Source organism: Pomacea canaliculata, linkage group LG1 (genome assembly GCF_003073045.1).
Source record: "Pomacea canaliculata isolate SZHN2017 linkage group LG1, ASM307304v1, whole genome shotgun sequence".
Classification (NCBI taxonomy): domain Eukaryota; kingdom Metazoa; phylum Mollusca; class Gastropoda; order Architaenioglossa; family Ampullariidae; genus Pomacea; species Pomacea canaliculata.
In genome coordinates this window covers 43,626,615-43,638,904 of record NC_037590.1, presented here as the reverse complement: position 1 = coordinate 43,638,904, position 12,290 = coordinate 43,626,615, and the positions used below count along the sequence as shown (strand labels likewise).

The 12,290-nt window shown below is 41.9% G+C and overlaps 2 protein-coding genes across 2 annotated transcripts; both read right to left on the bottom strand.

Annotated features, from left to right (window-relative positions):
* Window positions 1–1,489: 1,489 nt before the first annotated feature.
* Window positions 1,490–5,631, bottom strand: LOC112573734 (trypsin-1-like). The gene is made up of 7 exons (XM_025254321.1): window positions 5,477–5,631; window positions 4,306–4,454; window positions 3,782–3,876; window positions 3,231–3,496; window positions 2,661–2,806; window positions 2,270–2,324; window positions 1,490–1,736 (listed from the first exon to the last, which is right to left on the bottom strand). The coding sequence occupies exons 1-7, from the start codon at window positions 5,505–5,507 to the stop codon at window positions 1,576–1,578; spliced, it is 903 nt and encodes a 300-aa protein (XP_025110106.1). The 5' UTR covers window positions 5,508–5,631; the 3' UTR covers window positions 1,490–1,575.
* Window positions 5,632–8,558: 2,927 nt separating this feature from the next.
* LOC112575301 (trypsin alpha-3-like) lies at window positions 8,559–11,377 on the bottom strand. The gene is made up of 7 exons (XM_025257060.1): window positions 11,222–11,377; window positions 10,623–10,783; window positions 10,206–10,303; window positions 9,763–10,028; window positions 9,260–9,405; window positions 9,067–9,121; window positions 8,559–8,747 (listed from the first exon to the last, which is right to left on the bottom strand). The coding sequence occupies exons 1-7, from the start codon at window positions 11,250–11,252 to the stop codon at window positions 8,644–8,646; spliced, it is 861 nt and encodes a 286-aa protein (XP_025112845.1). The 5' UTR covers window positions 11,253–11,377; the 3' UTR covers window positions 8,559–8,643.
* Window positions 11,378–12,290: the final 913 nt, after the last annotated feature.

Genomic DNA, 12,290 nt, shown 5'->3' with positions numbered 1-12,290 from the left:
TGCATACATGCGTACACACACACACCCTTGTATATACATAAAGATATAACCAACCACTCACACATAGAGAGAAACACGTAAAGAATGTCAGGAATGCAGTGTGGGTGAGTATAAGAATGTATGTCGCGGAAGGAAAAATAATTATTGGTGGAGGGGAGATCACTCTGGCGAAATAGTAAAACGCAGACGACATCGACAATCGAAGGAAGCCGCCGTGTGTGCATAGAGAAGTTCAGAAGTCAGCGATTAAGAAGTAATTCCTTGTCCAGCCCAGGTAACATTCGTGGCTTTGTGAATAATTTAATGTGTGGAGAAGTCTGGGAACCGATGAGATGTAGTTGGCTGAATCTTACACTGTTTACAGTATCTACATCACTTCATGTTGTTCAGTGTGTCTATACGTACCTCAGTGTCCACTGGCTGTTATCTTGTATTCAGAGAGTGAGATCTATGTTGGTCGTGGTGCTGCGTGTTATAAATACCCATTATTTTTGTTGTTATTGTTATTTAACACAAGGCACGGTATGCCACCTTTTTTTTTCTTTTTCGAATACCCATTATCTCTTTCTGTCTCTCTTAATTTATTTCTTTTTCATGTTACTCTCATCAGCTAATGTGTGTGATAAAAAGAAAGAATCATCTAATTATTATTAATAGCTGTAGTAGGATGGTTACTGTTCACTCACTGCTTAATATTGGAACCATAATCATCATTACTACCTTTATCGTCACTGTCTTCATCATCTTTTCAGTAATCGACGTTATTTTCATCTTGATAAGTTCCAGTTTAAACACACACACACACTTTGGTACTACTAATTGCCGTCAAAGCGTGAGACATGCTGCGAGCAGATGTGTTTCCTCCCTTGCTGGCTGGGTTATCCACAGGTGTAGATACAGGTGTGTCTCTGTCTAGCTGTGTCCACTCTATGTCAACTGACCAGCGCGCTCTGCACTCGTAGAGAACTACTCAGGGAATGAAGGGTTAAAAACACGATGTTTAGCTTGTACTGGCAAAGGATAATTATGTTCTCTTCAGCGACATTATCTCCTAATCCAATATGGTGTGGTGAGCTTTGTGGTCAAAGGAAGATAATCCAGGATAATCAGCGAATAAGTTTTAGTCGCAGTTATCTCCCTTATGTCTGAAAGTTTGTCTGCTCATGGAAAATGTCTAGCAGTTTATGTGTATGTTTGAAGGCCTGTTTACCTTGCACTACCTGTGAGAGGACTTGCAGTACCTGTGAGAGGACTTGCACTACCTGTGTGAGAAATTGCACTACCTGTGAGAGGATTTTCACTACCTGTGAGAAGTAGAAGTTCGACGGCAAGGCCATCAGAAGTCGCTGTCTGTGCTGGGTTCTCCCGCACTATAAAGGACCCGAGAAAGCTCCAGTGACTCCAACCTCCAACCCATGAATCATAAGTAACCCTTGTAGTGTATCATCTGTTTTGTTCTCCCTTTCTTAGTGAGAAATCTGAGACAAAGGTATTTCCACTCTCTTTATTGACTGAATCAATGCAGAGTAAAGGCAGTCGGAGTATTTTCCGGTCGCCATGACAACGATACGGTATTCAACTTCTGGCTGACAAGGGGGCAACCGCGAGGTGTGGCTCGCTCAGCCTTGGGATCAGGCATTGATCTTGGTGTTCAGCCAGCTCTTGAGCCTCAGCACATCGGAGTACACACCCTGGGTAGTTAGGACGGGCACAACCGTAGCCCCAGCTCACAATACCTGCAACATGAAACATCTCGCATCAAACACATGGCAGACTTCGAGTGTTGTTAGTTTGTTCGTGTCTATGGCCTGTGACCTGCCGATGTCTATATTTATACTCATACCCTGTGACCTATATTTACTGAACTCGGTAGGAAAGTGTCCAGACGTGAGAGAAACATGAATGATATGAGTTGTCTGTTGTAATATGACATCTAGACAATCGACCAGCAGTCAGGAGGTAATAGGATGAATTCACATGTTCTGGGCACTACTGTTCAGACAAATTTCTTTAACAAGCTGTTCATGTATTATCAAAACCTAGGACCATCATAACCTGTACCTGACACAGATGAGGATGAATCAGCAACAGAGTCAAGCTTCTGGCATATCAATACAATATTATTGGTGAAGACATAAACAAATTTCTGTGGAAATTCTTGTGGGGGAAACACTGACCAGTGGAGTAGCAATGGGTTTTCTAATCAGACTGTTGGCAGTATAAAATAAATGTCTACAGAACTGCACTATCGCGATTACAAAACACTCACCGACAAGATGGAGCTCTCCATTTCTCTGAACAACCAGTGGGCCACCGCTGTCTCCCTAGAAAAATAAAACATTTCACACTTCAAAGGACCTCATTAAAACACCTGTACTCTAAAGCTATATTCTGAGTTATTTTATTTTCGGTTTGATGTCTAAGACATACACTGCGTTTATCTAATTATCTAATGGAGTGGAATGTGCCTCGCATTACCTGTTTGAGAGGACTATGTTTTTTCCGATAATGTATGCATTTATTTTAATTTCCTGGACTTGTTGACTCACGGAGTTTTGTATTCTTTCAGTTGTTAATAAGTTAGCACTACATTCCCTCTCCCCACCGTTCCACGCGTTATCTTCTTTTCTCTCCTCTAGTCTTTGCGTGTGTTTAATTACCTGGCAGGCGTCGATGCCTCCAGTGGGGTAGACGCCGGCGCACACCATGGTGTTGGCGTCGAAGCTGGAGCCGTAGGCGGTTCTGCAGGTGGCATCACTGACGATGGGCTTGGAGGCCTGCTGCAGGGTGCTGGAGGAGGAGCCACCTTGCGACAAGAGGCAAAGGACAAGTGAGGTTCACAGCAGAAACGTGAGGGTCACCTCACCCATAGACTATACCTCACACCGGGAACGCGAGGGTCACCTTACACTTTATTACAGTACATGTGAGGAACGTGAGGAACACCGCACACAGAGATCACATTGCACGTCACTTACGAACCGGGACCTTTCATGAAATATACTAAATATGCACTAACTTCATTAATTAATCACATTAAAAACGAGAAAAATCAAAACTATCAACTGACCGACTTGGTCAGAGCAATATATTTGTAAAAAGAAAATTGTGATAAGAAGTTTCAGAAGCCGTGCAGTGCCTGTAACTAAACCATTTTGCCGATCCTGTAGTGAGGTGTAAACTCGCTCCAACGGATGATTTTATGTGCGGAATGCTATGTGGTAACTTACCTTCCCTCAAGAGACCCCAGCCGATGACGGTGGAGTTCTCGCCAGCGACGTAGTCCTGGGTGGGGATGCACACGGCCCCGATCCTGTCCCGGGGGAAGCCGGTCTGGCTGAGTCTGAAGAGGGCGATGTCGTTCTTGAGGCTGGCGGAGCTGTACGACTCGTGGATGATGCGGGCCTGGATGGTGGGCTTGAACTCGAAGGGCTGGGAGCTGGACTGCAGATTGTGAACACCACATCTGATGGAGAAGGAGCTGAGGGTCCCGGAGCTGTGAACAGGTTCGGTAAAGAAAGACTGAACGCTCAGAGTCGGACCAGTAGTACGGGTGCTTCTAACTATTTACAACAACAACTGAACAGTGTTGTTCAGTTTACAGCATGTGGTCTGTAGTGACAACGCACTCTTCACTACTTCGTGTTTACCTGTGGTATCGACAATTAAATTTATTGTACAACCATATCCCATTTAGATGTGCATTGTTTTTATGCTATATTATATAATGTCTTGTATGAAATGCCTAAAGTGACAATTGTTGTAAAAGGTTCTCACTTACACGCAGTGAGCAGCGGTCACAAACCAGTAGTTACCGGCCAGGTTTCTAATCAAAGAGCCACCACAGATTTGAGATGAGCCATAGTACAGGGCACACTGAAATGTGAGAGATGACAACAAATAGAGAGAACATATATAAAGAACATGAAATGACTATCACAAATAACTGATGAAATGAGATAGAGGTACTGCGATCAAAACCCATGTAGCTTTTCTTTGTATACAAATGAGTAGTGTCAAAAATAAAATATAAAAAATACAGAAAACCTAATGGTACGTTTTATTCACGTTGGTAGATAAGCAGATGTCAGTCTTTTTTTTTTTTACTGGAATCCAGTCTCACAAAAAAATAATAAATAAGACAGTTAAATAATGTCTCCGAAAAGAGGATTTTTTCAGATGCTTTGAACTATAAAAAGTAAAAAAAAAAAAAGCACAGAAGAGGTCTCGTTATATCACAATCGCCAAATTGTAACTTTTGTAAAATACTGCCTCCTTAAACACGGAGGTACATATCACACTTACGACAAATGGGAAGGTGTATGGCGGGGCTTCACTTCCTCCCACGACATAAGGGTCCAAGTCTTCTCGGTACAGAGGAGGGTTCCTCTGACCACATCCTCCGTAGTCGATCTTCATCTGGACCACCCATGGCGAAATGGAGGCCGCAACGGCTGAAACAAGACTTACTGTTGAACTGGCGCTGCTGAAAACGTGTTAGAAGCTCAAATGTTCACTGACATCGCAAAGTGCATCAGGGGCATCGACTAGAGAGTGTTTTTAGGATTTGTTAGCAATCAGAGTTTATTCAGCAGGAGAGGCCATTATAATTTACTTTCAACACACATCCACCCAATCAGTGAAAACCATAAGGTTTAGTCACGTGAGCAGTTGTAATTAAAGTGCTTCAGAGAAATTAGAAATGCTCAAATGCTCAAATAAAATAATGCTAAAATGAACAAAATATCACACCCGGATCTTAAAAAAATGTATTTATTTCAAAGTTAAATATTGGGTTTATTTAATGAATATGCTAAGTTTCCTTACTATTAAATTATAACTTATTTTTAGATTTAATACTGCTTCTTATTTCCAATTTTCTGTCTCCTAATGCTTACTTAAGATTACGAATTACAATAAGTATAGTGCCTATCTGAGCACAGACAATCTGGAGCTAAGCACAGCTCGTGTTTCAGGTACAAGGATTAGTCAAGGTGGTCAGCTATCACACGGGTATCTTTGAAGACCAGCACAGACATGATTGTAGTTATAGGGTTTGTGTGTAACCCGAAATTGTTTGAGAGCTTTAGCGTCTATCATTTTAGCTCAGCATGCATTTTCCTTTGATGGTCAAAGATAAAAATACCAAAATGGACGAAGCAGCTGGTCAAACAACCCGTTCATTTTGTTCACTGTAGCTGGTTGGTTCAAGGTAGAGCCTAGTCACGTGGTGTGTGGCTTGACACAGACTGTATGTAGCCAGTTAGTCAAGAACTGACAGTCAGAATAACACAACAGAATAGTTGTTACTCTAACAGATTATTGGAAGCAATTGTCTTTGGACACTCCGCTGTCAACTCGTCTCCCACCCTGCCTCTCCTTCAGTTCTAAAGACACGATGTGTGGAGTGCACGGTGACACGGTGTTTCTGTAAGATATATGCAAAGTATGACCAAGACGAAAATAAACCTCTTACCGAACAATGAGCACAGAACGATTGCCCGCATCTTGTCACTGATTCCAGAAGAATAGTCCCATTCCGCCCCTCAGCCTTAATTTATAGCATCTTGTACCGCACCGACTCCAGTAAGAGTACAGCTGTAGTCCGAGACTGTAGCATTGTTATCTTTTAGTGAAACTGTCAATTTAACTCCGTAAATACATTTTGAACAGCAAAAAATGAGTAGGGTGTTGCGCACAAAGCTTATCGGAAGATTCCGTTACGTCACAGCCAATGAAGAAGTAGGACAGGTGAGGTCAGAAACGGTCTGCAGTCGCCCCCACCTGCTGGGTTCCTGTCACGGGGCCTGACACACACCTGTCACGCTCTGAGAGAGTGAGCAGGGCGCACAACACAGACATGTCTCACCTTTATATGCAGCTGCTCACCTTCACTCAACCTGCAGCGAGTTGTGACCGCAAGGTGTGCAGCAGAGCATCACGGGAGGGGACTCTACTGCGGTCAATCAAGCATTTCATTGGTTATCTCCCGTTAATCTCAAGTTACATGATTTCATGTGTTATTGCTACATTCATTGTTAATTAAGCGCTTAAAACAGAGATTAAGATTTTTGTAAAATGGACAAAATAATATGAAATGCAAATGTTGTTCAAAAACCACAGATTATTATTTATAGAAATTAAAGAAGAGAAATCAAGAAATAATAAGAGAAAATATAGTAAAAATCTGACTAGGGATGGGACAAAAGCTTAAAGTGCAGAATAATATAATAGAGCAGAACACACTGAACTATATCTATATCTGTGGCGCCAGAAAGAGAGAGAAAAATTGAACATTAAAAAAAAAAAACACAATAAAAAATTGATTGAGACCACCTGGCTGTCTTTCCAAACAGGTAGCTGGTGACAGTTGAATAGCAAAATTACAACAGAAAGATAGGTGGCATGGAGACAGAGACACAGACAGTTGAACCCATAATTCTGAACTCATAAATCTAGACCACGGACTTTGTGTACTCGGTTATTAAAGACAAAGAAGTCACAAAATAACTTTAAGTATAAATTTTTACAAAGGGTCAACCACCTGACAGATATACAATCCATTTCTTTTGAAGAGATAATACATAAACATCGGTACTTACCTTTTCACACCAGTAGTCACATTTTTATAGCTTTTTATAATTTCATACAAATTTTGGCTTGTAAGAGATTTGTGCCTTTTCACAATAGAACTAAAATGGAAATAGTGAAGGGGACCTGACCTACTGATCCTTCATGGGCGGGGGCGTGCTGTATACAAGTACACATTTTATTGCTGACAGTGCCTCAGCTGACTCAGGCACTTCATGACATGTCTGTATGGTCACAGAATATTTTCTAGTGGGTAAAGCTTACCATAGGATATTATTTTGCCAAACCTGGGTTAATAATCCCATTCCATTCTCAAAATATCAGTTTATAAACATCATGCACTGAATGCAGTCAAAACATAACTTTTGTGCGATTTACACCTAATTAAATGTGGTCTCAGCTCATCCATTTGCTGTAATCCTTCACATCAATGTGATATTTTGTACAATCATCGTATCCATGAACCTCTTTCTGTTCATGATGTGTGTAGACACATGTCGAGAACAGAAGGGGATACTCAACCAGATGTTTAGAAATAGTATCTGACACTGAACTTTGTCATCAGAAAAACGACTTGCACCCCGGTATACCTATTTGTAAATTTGTAAGATTTTTCTGGGATGGAACAGAAGGGCAAAGCCACTGAGAGCAGAAATAAGTGGTCTAACCCTGATTTATCTTGGTTTTTAAATAAGCGACGGGCGTAGTCTACGTACTCTTCTTATATCTTATAAAAATATTCGCTCAAGTAAAGATATAAACTTAAAAATCTGAGTTGGATCGTGACCTGACAAATCAGTTTTCAACTACACCTTTTAGTTCTAATTTCTGGCCAACACCAGACAGACCTGTTCTTTGGGCTCCTCTGACAATAGGAGACACGGGACCTGGAGATAAGGGTGGATGAGTTTCAAAAGCTTATCTCCATGTGTTGTTTTCGTCCTCACATAGGTGGACCACAGACAAGCTGATTTACATCGCTTGATTGCCTCCTTCTTTCCTTAATTAATAAGTTATTAAAGTATTCTATAACTGAGGGAATTTAATCATGTGATGCTTGCAGTCTGCTTATTTAGCCACAAGGAGGTAGTTAACTCTTTCTTTTAATTTTTTTTCTTTTATCTTCTTTTCCACATGACTAGGTCGTAATTTATCTTTTTGTAGTTTCTTTATTTTTAATATCAAGCTGAGTACACACGATTTAGAAATTAGATTGATTATGGGTTGTGCCCTTGTGAGGTAATTGAAACACAAAGTGTCGGGTATATTTCTTTCAGATGTTGTAAATTACAGACTTGTAGGTGGTCCTGTCTAGTTTGGCTGTTTCTCTGTGCAGAATGAAAGGTGTCCCCTGTAGTCAGCTTATTCCAGACTTGTCTGACAGGCTACTGCCCTTGTTGACCCGGCTGTGGGTACCCGACTTCTTCAAACAGGTTGGGGGAGGTAAGGCAGGGAGGGACAGGGCATCCAAAAACTTGCCCCAAGAACATCGTGTCCCTAGCTCGTGACCAGCACGGACTAAAGCTCACGTGACCCCCTTGTCCTTACCTCAGACAGCAACTGGTGGACATGGTAACTATTGTCCATGTCACTGTACATGGCATACCTTCTGAGGATACTAGCTGCAAAAACTGTAAATACTAACTGCAATGCTGTCAAATCACTGCTTAGGGGCAGGCGGACGAGGCATCTGCCTAGGCCCCGCGCTTTTGATTGATATGGTAACTACAAGATAAGGAAAAAAGTGACTTTAGATCCCAACTAAAACCGTGTGAACATGCCCTTTGCCTAAGAACGGGCCTGTGTACAAGAAAGAATACACCTCAATATGCTGACAAGCACTTTTTCCTGCGTTCTTTGTCCATTCATTTAAATTATCATTTTTCTTCACTTTATCCCACTATACAGCCTGTAAAGCTCTGTTCCACACAGTTTATTAAAAAAACACACACAAGAGAAGAAGCCAGTACAGTTTCCACCGAATATTTAATGCAAAATGTCTCGCTGACAGGTAGGAATCCGCGATTGTTCAACAGAGCAATCTGTTCTCAATTATGCATTAATCTTGGAGTTGAGCCACGTCTTGAGTCTCAGCACGTCTGAGTACACTCCCGGGTAGTAGGGACGAGCACACCCGTATCCCCAGCTCACAATACCTGCGACACCACAACGTGTGTGACCTCATGTGACTATATAGAGACTATATATATATAAACAGTGTGGCGTGGTTTGTTTTTTTTAAGACATAGGACTGCTGGTGTGAGAGGTGATGCTGTTGGTGGTGTTATTTATTAATAAAAATAATCATGGTGCAAATGATTACAATAGCGTTTATCCATTATCTAAAAGAGTATTTTTTGACAAAACTTATCATCAGAAAAGAATCAACAATGACCGAGATGTGTTTTACCGCTAATACTGCGCTTTTGAGAGGTCGAAGCACACACAACACCACACAACAACCAAACAACTTACCGATGAGTTGAAGCTCTCCATTTCTCTCCGCGACCAGAGGACCGCCACTGTCACCCTGAAAATGGTCAGGCGTGAAATACAAACTTTATCTTCATTCATTTTGAATGTTGTAGGTACTGCTTTCATCCACTTGTGTAAGTATGTATGGCTCTGTGCAGGTATGATTGGATGACTGAGTGCGTGCACTACTTACCTGGCAGGCGTCGATGCCACCTGTCGGGTAGACACCGGCGCACACCATGCTGTTGGCATCGAAGCTGGAGCCGTAGGCGGTCCTGCAGGTGGTGTCACTGACCACAGGCTTGGAGGCTACCTGCAGGAGGGACGAGGACGAGCCACCTTGTGACAGAAGCAACCGGGCATTGAGGAATCAAAAATACTCACAAAATTAGCAAATTAATTAGAATATAAGTACATTTGAAACAAAGCTAGCTGATTCCTCACTACATGAATAAATCACACTTTTACTTGAATGAATCTGTATTTAGTTTTTTTTTTTTTTTAGCAAATCCTTGTTTTTTTCTTATTTGTTCGCTTACTTGTTCCAATCCAGTTGTTTGCTCCACTCGATGTTACGTGTCCCAATCTTCTATTTAACCGTTGTTTGTCCTAGTCTGTGTTGTTTGTGTTATTTATGGTGCTGTCCAGTCTGTACTATGTTACTGAGTGCGGGGTAAAATAATGTCAGCACCCTACCTTCTCTCAGAGTACCCCAGCCGAGCACAGTGGAGTTCTCTCCCTCCCTGTAGTCCTGGGTGGGGATGCACACGGCACTGATGCGCTCCCTAGGGAAGCCGGTCTGACTGAGTCTGAAGAGGGCGATGTCGTTCTTGATGGTGGACGAGCTGTACGACTCGTGGATGATGCGGGCCTGGATGGCGGGCTTGAACTCAAACGGCTGGCTGGTGGCCCGCAAGTCGTGCACACCGCATCTGATGGAATACTGGGCAACTGCTCCAGAACTGAAAAAAATGTGGAGTTAGAAATTAAACATGGAAAGATTCCTTCTTCAGCTTGCTTCGTTCCTTGCACTAACATTGTATCACAATGTTCGGGATTGCCTCTCCGCCCAAGGATGGGGAATATTGAAAACATCAGAAGGTAAGATTTGGTTTGTTGCAGGAACAATTGTTACTCACTCCACGCAGTGGGCGGCGGTGACAAACCAGTAGTTGCCGGCCAAGTTCCTGATTAAAGAGCCGCCACAGATCTGGGAGGTGCCGTAGTAAAGGGCGCACTGTAACAATGAAACATACAGAATACAGAGAAAAAAGCCAACAAGAAGGAGGACTTCATTGCTATCACATTTTCTTTGTAGATTGGTGTTAGACCAGCCACGGAGAAACAACTCTTTCTTTTGCGTTTCACCGGGTATCTTCCTGACTAGTTGAGCATTCACCACACTTCCATCTTGTCTGTCGCCTCTTGCTATCTCCTAGACTGTCTGCTCCTGCCCCACTCTGCTTTTTTATGAACAAGTTGGTTGTCCTCCTCCTCATCCTCCTCATCCTCATCATCATCATCATCATCATCATCATCACACATAAAGTACTCACGATGAAGGGGTAGGTGTATGGTGATGCCTCACTCCCCCCCACCACATAGTGCTCTGCATCCCGGGTGTAGGGAGGGTTTCGCTTGCCGCACCCCTCAGCATCGATCTTCCACTGATCGATGGCACTTCCACTGAGCTCAAGGGGAATGGACGCTGCAACCGCTGCAACACCAACCGTCGACATTGTTGTTTGGTCGTCACTGGATGCATCAGTCCTCTTTATTTTCTTTCATTTTACATGTGTGATATAACTGCATCTATGGTGTCCATGTGCACCGACTACATAAACGTGGGTCTGATGACTGTGATGATAATACTAGTGCAATATAATAATAATAATAATAATAATAATAATAATAATAATAATAATAATAATAATAATAATAATAATAATAATAATAATAATAATAATAATAATAATTTTTTTAACTATAATAATTCGCAAACAGATGTGTGACTGGTTAAAGCTTTTCGTTTGACAGAATGATTGATAAGCCTGCCACGTGACCTGTGGTTGATTAACCATTTTTATTTATTTTTACTGAAATAATTGCAATTAATTTAGCCCAAGCTTCAACAAAGACAACACAGTGTTCTTACCAACTAACGAGCACAGCACAGCTGCCAACATTGTTTTCGTCCAGTGAAACAACCAAAGACAAGTTGTCCCCCGAAGATTTATAGCCCCTGCTACCGTCCTCTTTCTAGTAATAACAGTTACAGTCGTCGTCCTCAAATCGTAGCTGGATGAAAAAAAATTGATGACCTTTTTTACCTTTAACTTCTGAACCACATTTTCAGAAATGAAACAGATGTTCGAACTAAAACATTCGTTATCGAAGATCTGACTGTGTCACAGGCATGACAGTTGTGTGCCAAAGGTCAGAGAGAACCCAGGAAAAGACCGTATGAAACTTTTATGATGGTCGTCATGGGATTTTCCCTCGACTAGACAGGAAAATGGCATTGACTTATTAATTAATGGACTGGTAGTTAATTGATCGAGTGATGAACATCCTGGATTGTATTTCTTTACAAAAAACATAAGAAAAATAAGATTAGGTTTTCTAATACATCTGTCTTTCTATCATACGTAAATGTAGACACGTGTACCTTATTGGTGGACAGACTGTGATTGTATCTACAGTATTGTAAACAATTATGAAGTATACAAGTTACAAATTTGAATTTGTGCATTTTGCTGAGCTGGACTGGTGACAAAGAATTATTCTATTTACCTCAGGTGTGTTTGCACCAGCAGGTTATAGGGGCGAACAGTCTCACTCAGAGCAGAGGAGGACTTGTGGAAACAGAGGAGGAACGTCAGTGTGTTTGTCAGTGCGAACTAAGTACCAACATCTACTGTCTTTATGTACAAGGGAGCAACCACCTGAGTTACAGGCATTTCTACCATTTTGTGCAATATTAAAATCCAAGCACCATTAGCTGCATTTTTACAAGTTTCTGGCAGGCATGTTACAGTCAAGTAGCATTTGTTCTTCAGTTGATTTACAAAGTTGTGTTGGTTTCATATCGAGGCTGTAGCTACAGGCTGGTCAAAGGTCTGTCCTGCCTACAGCAGCGTCTGTGCCCACCACGGGCTGGTAGCCATGGCAACCTGTGTCCTGGAGGACAGGCGCACGGACTGCGTGACACGAGACCAGCGGGT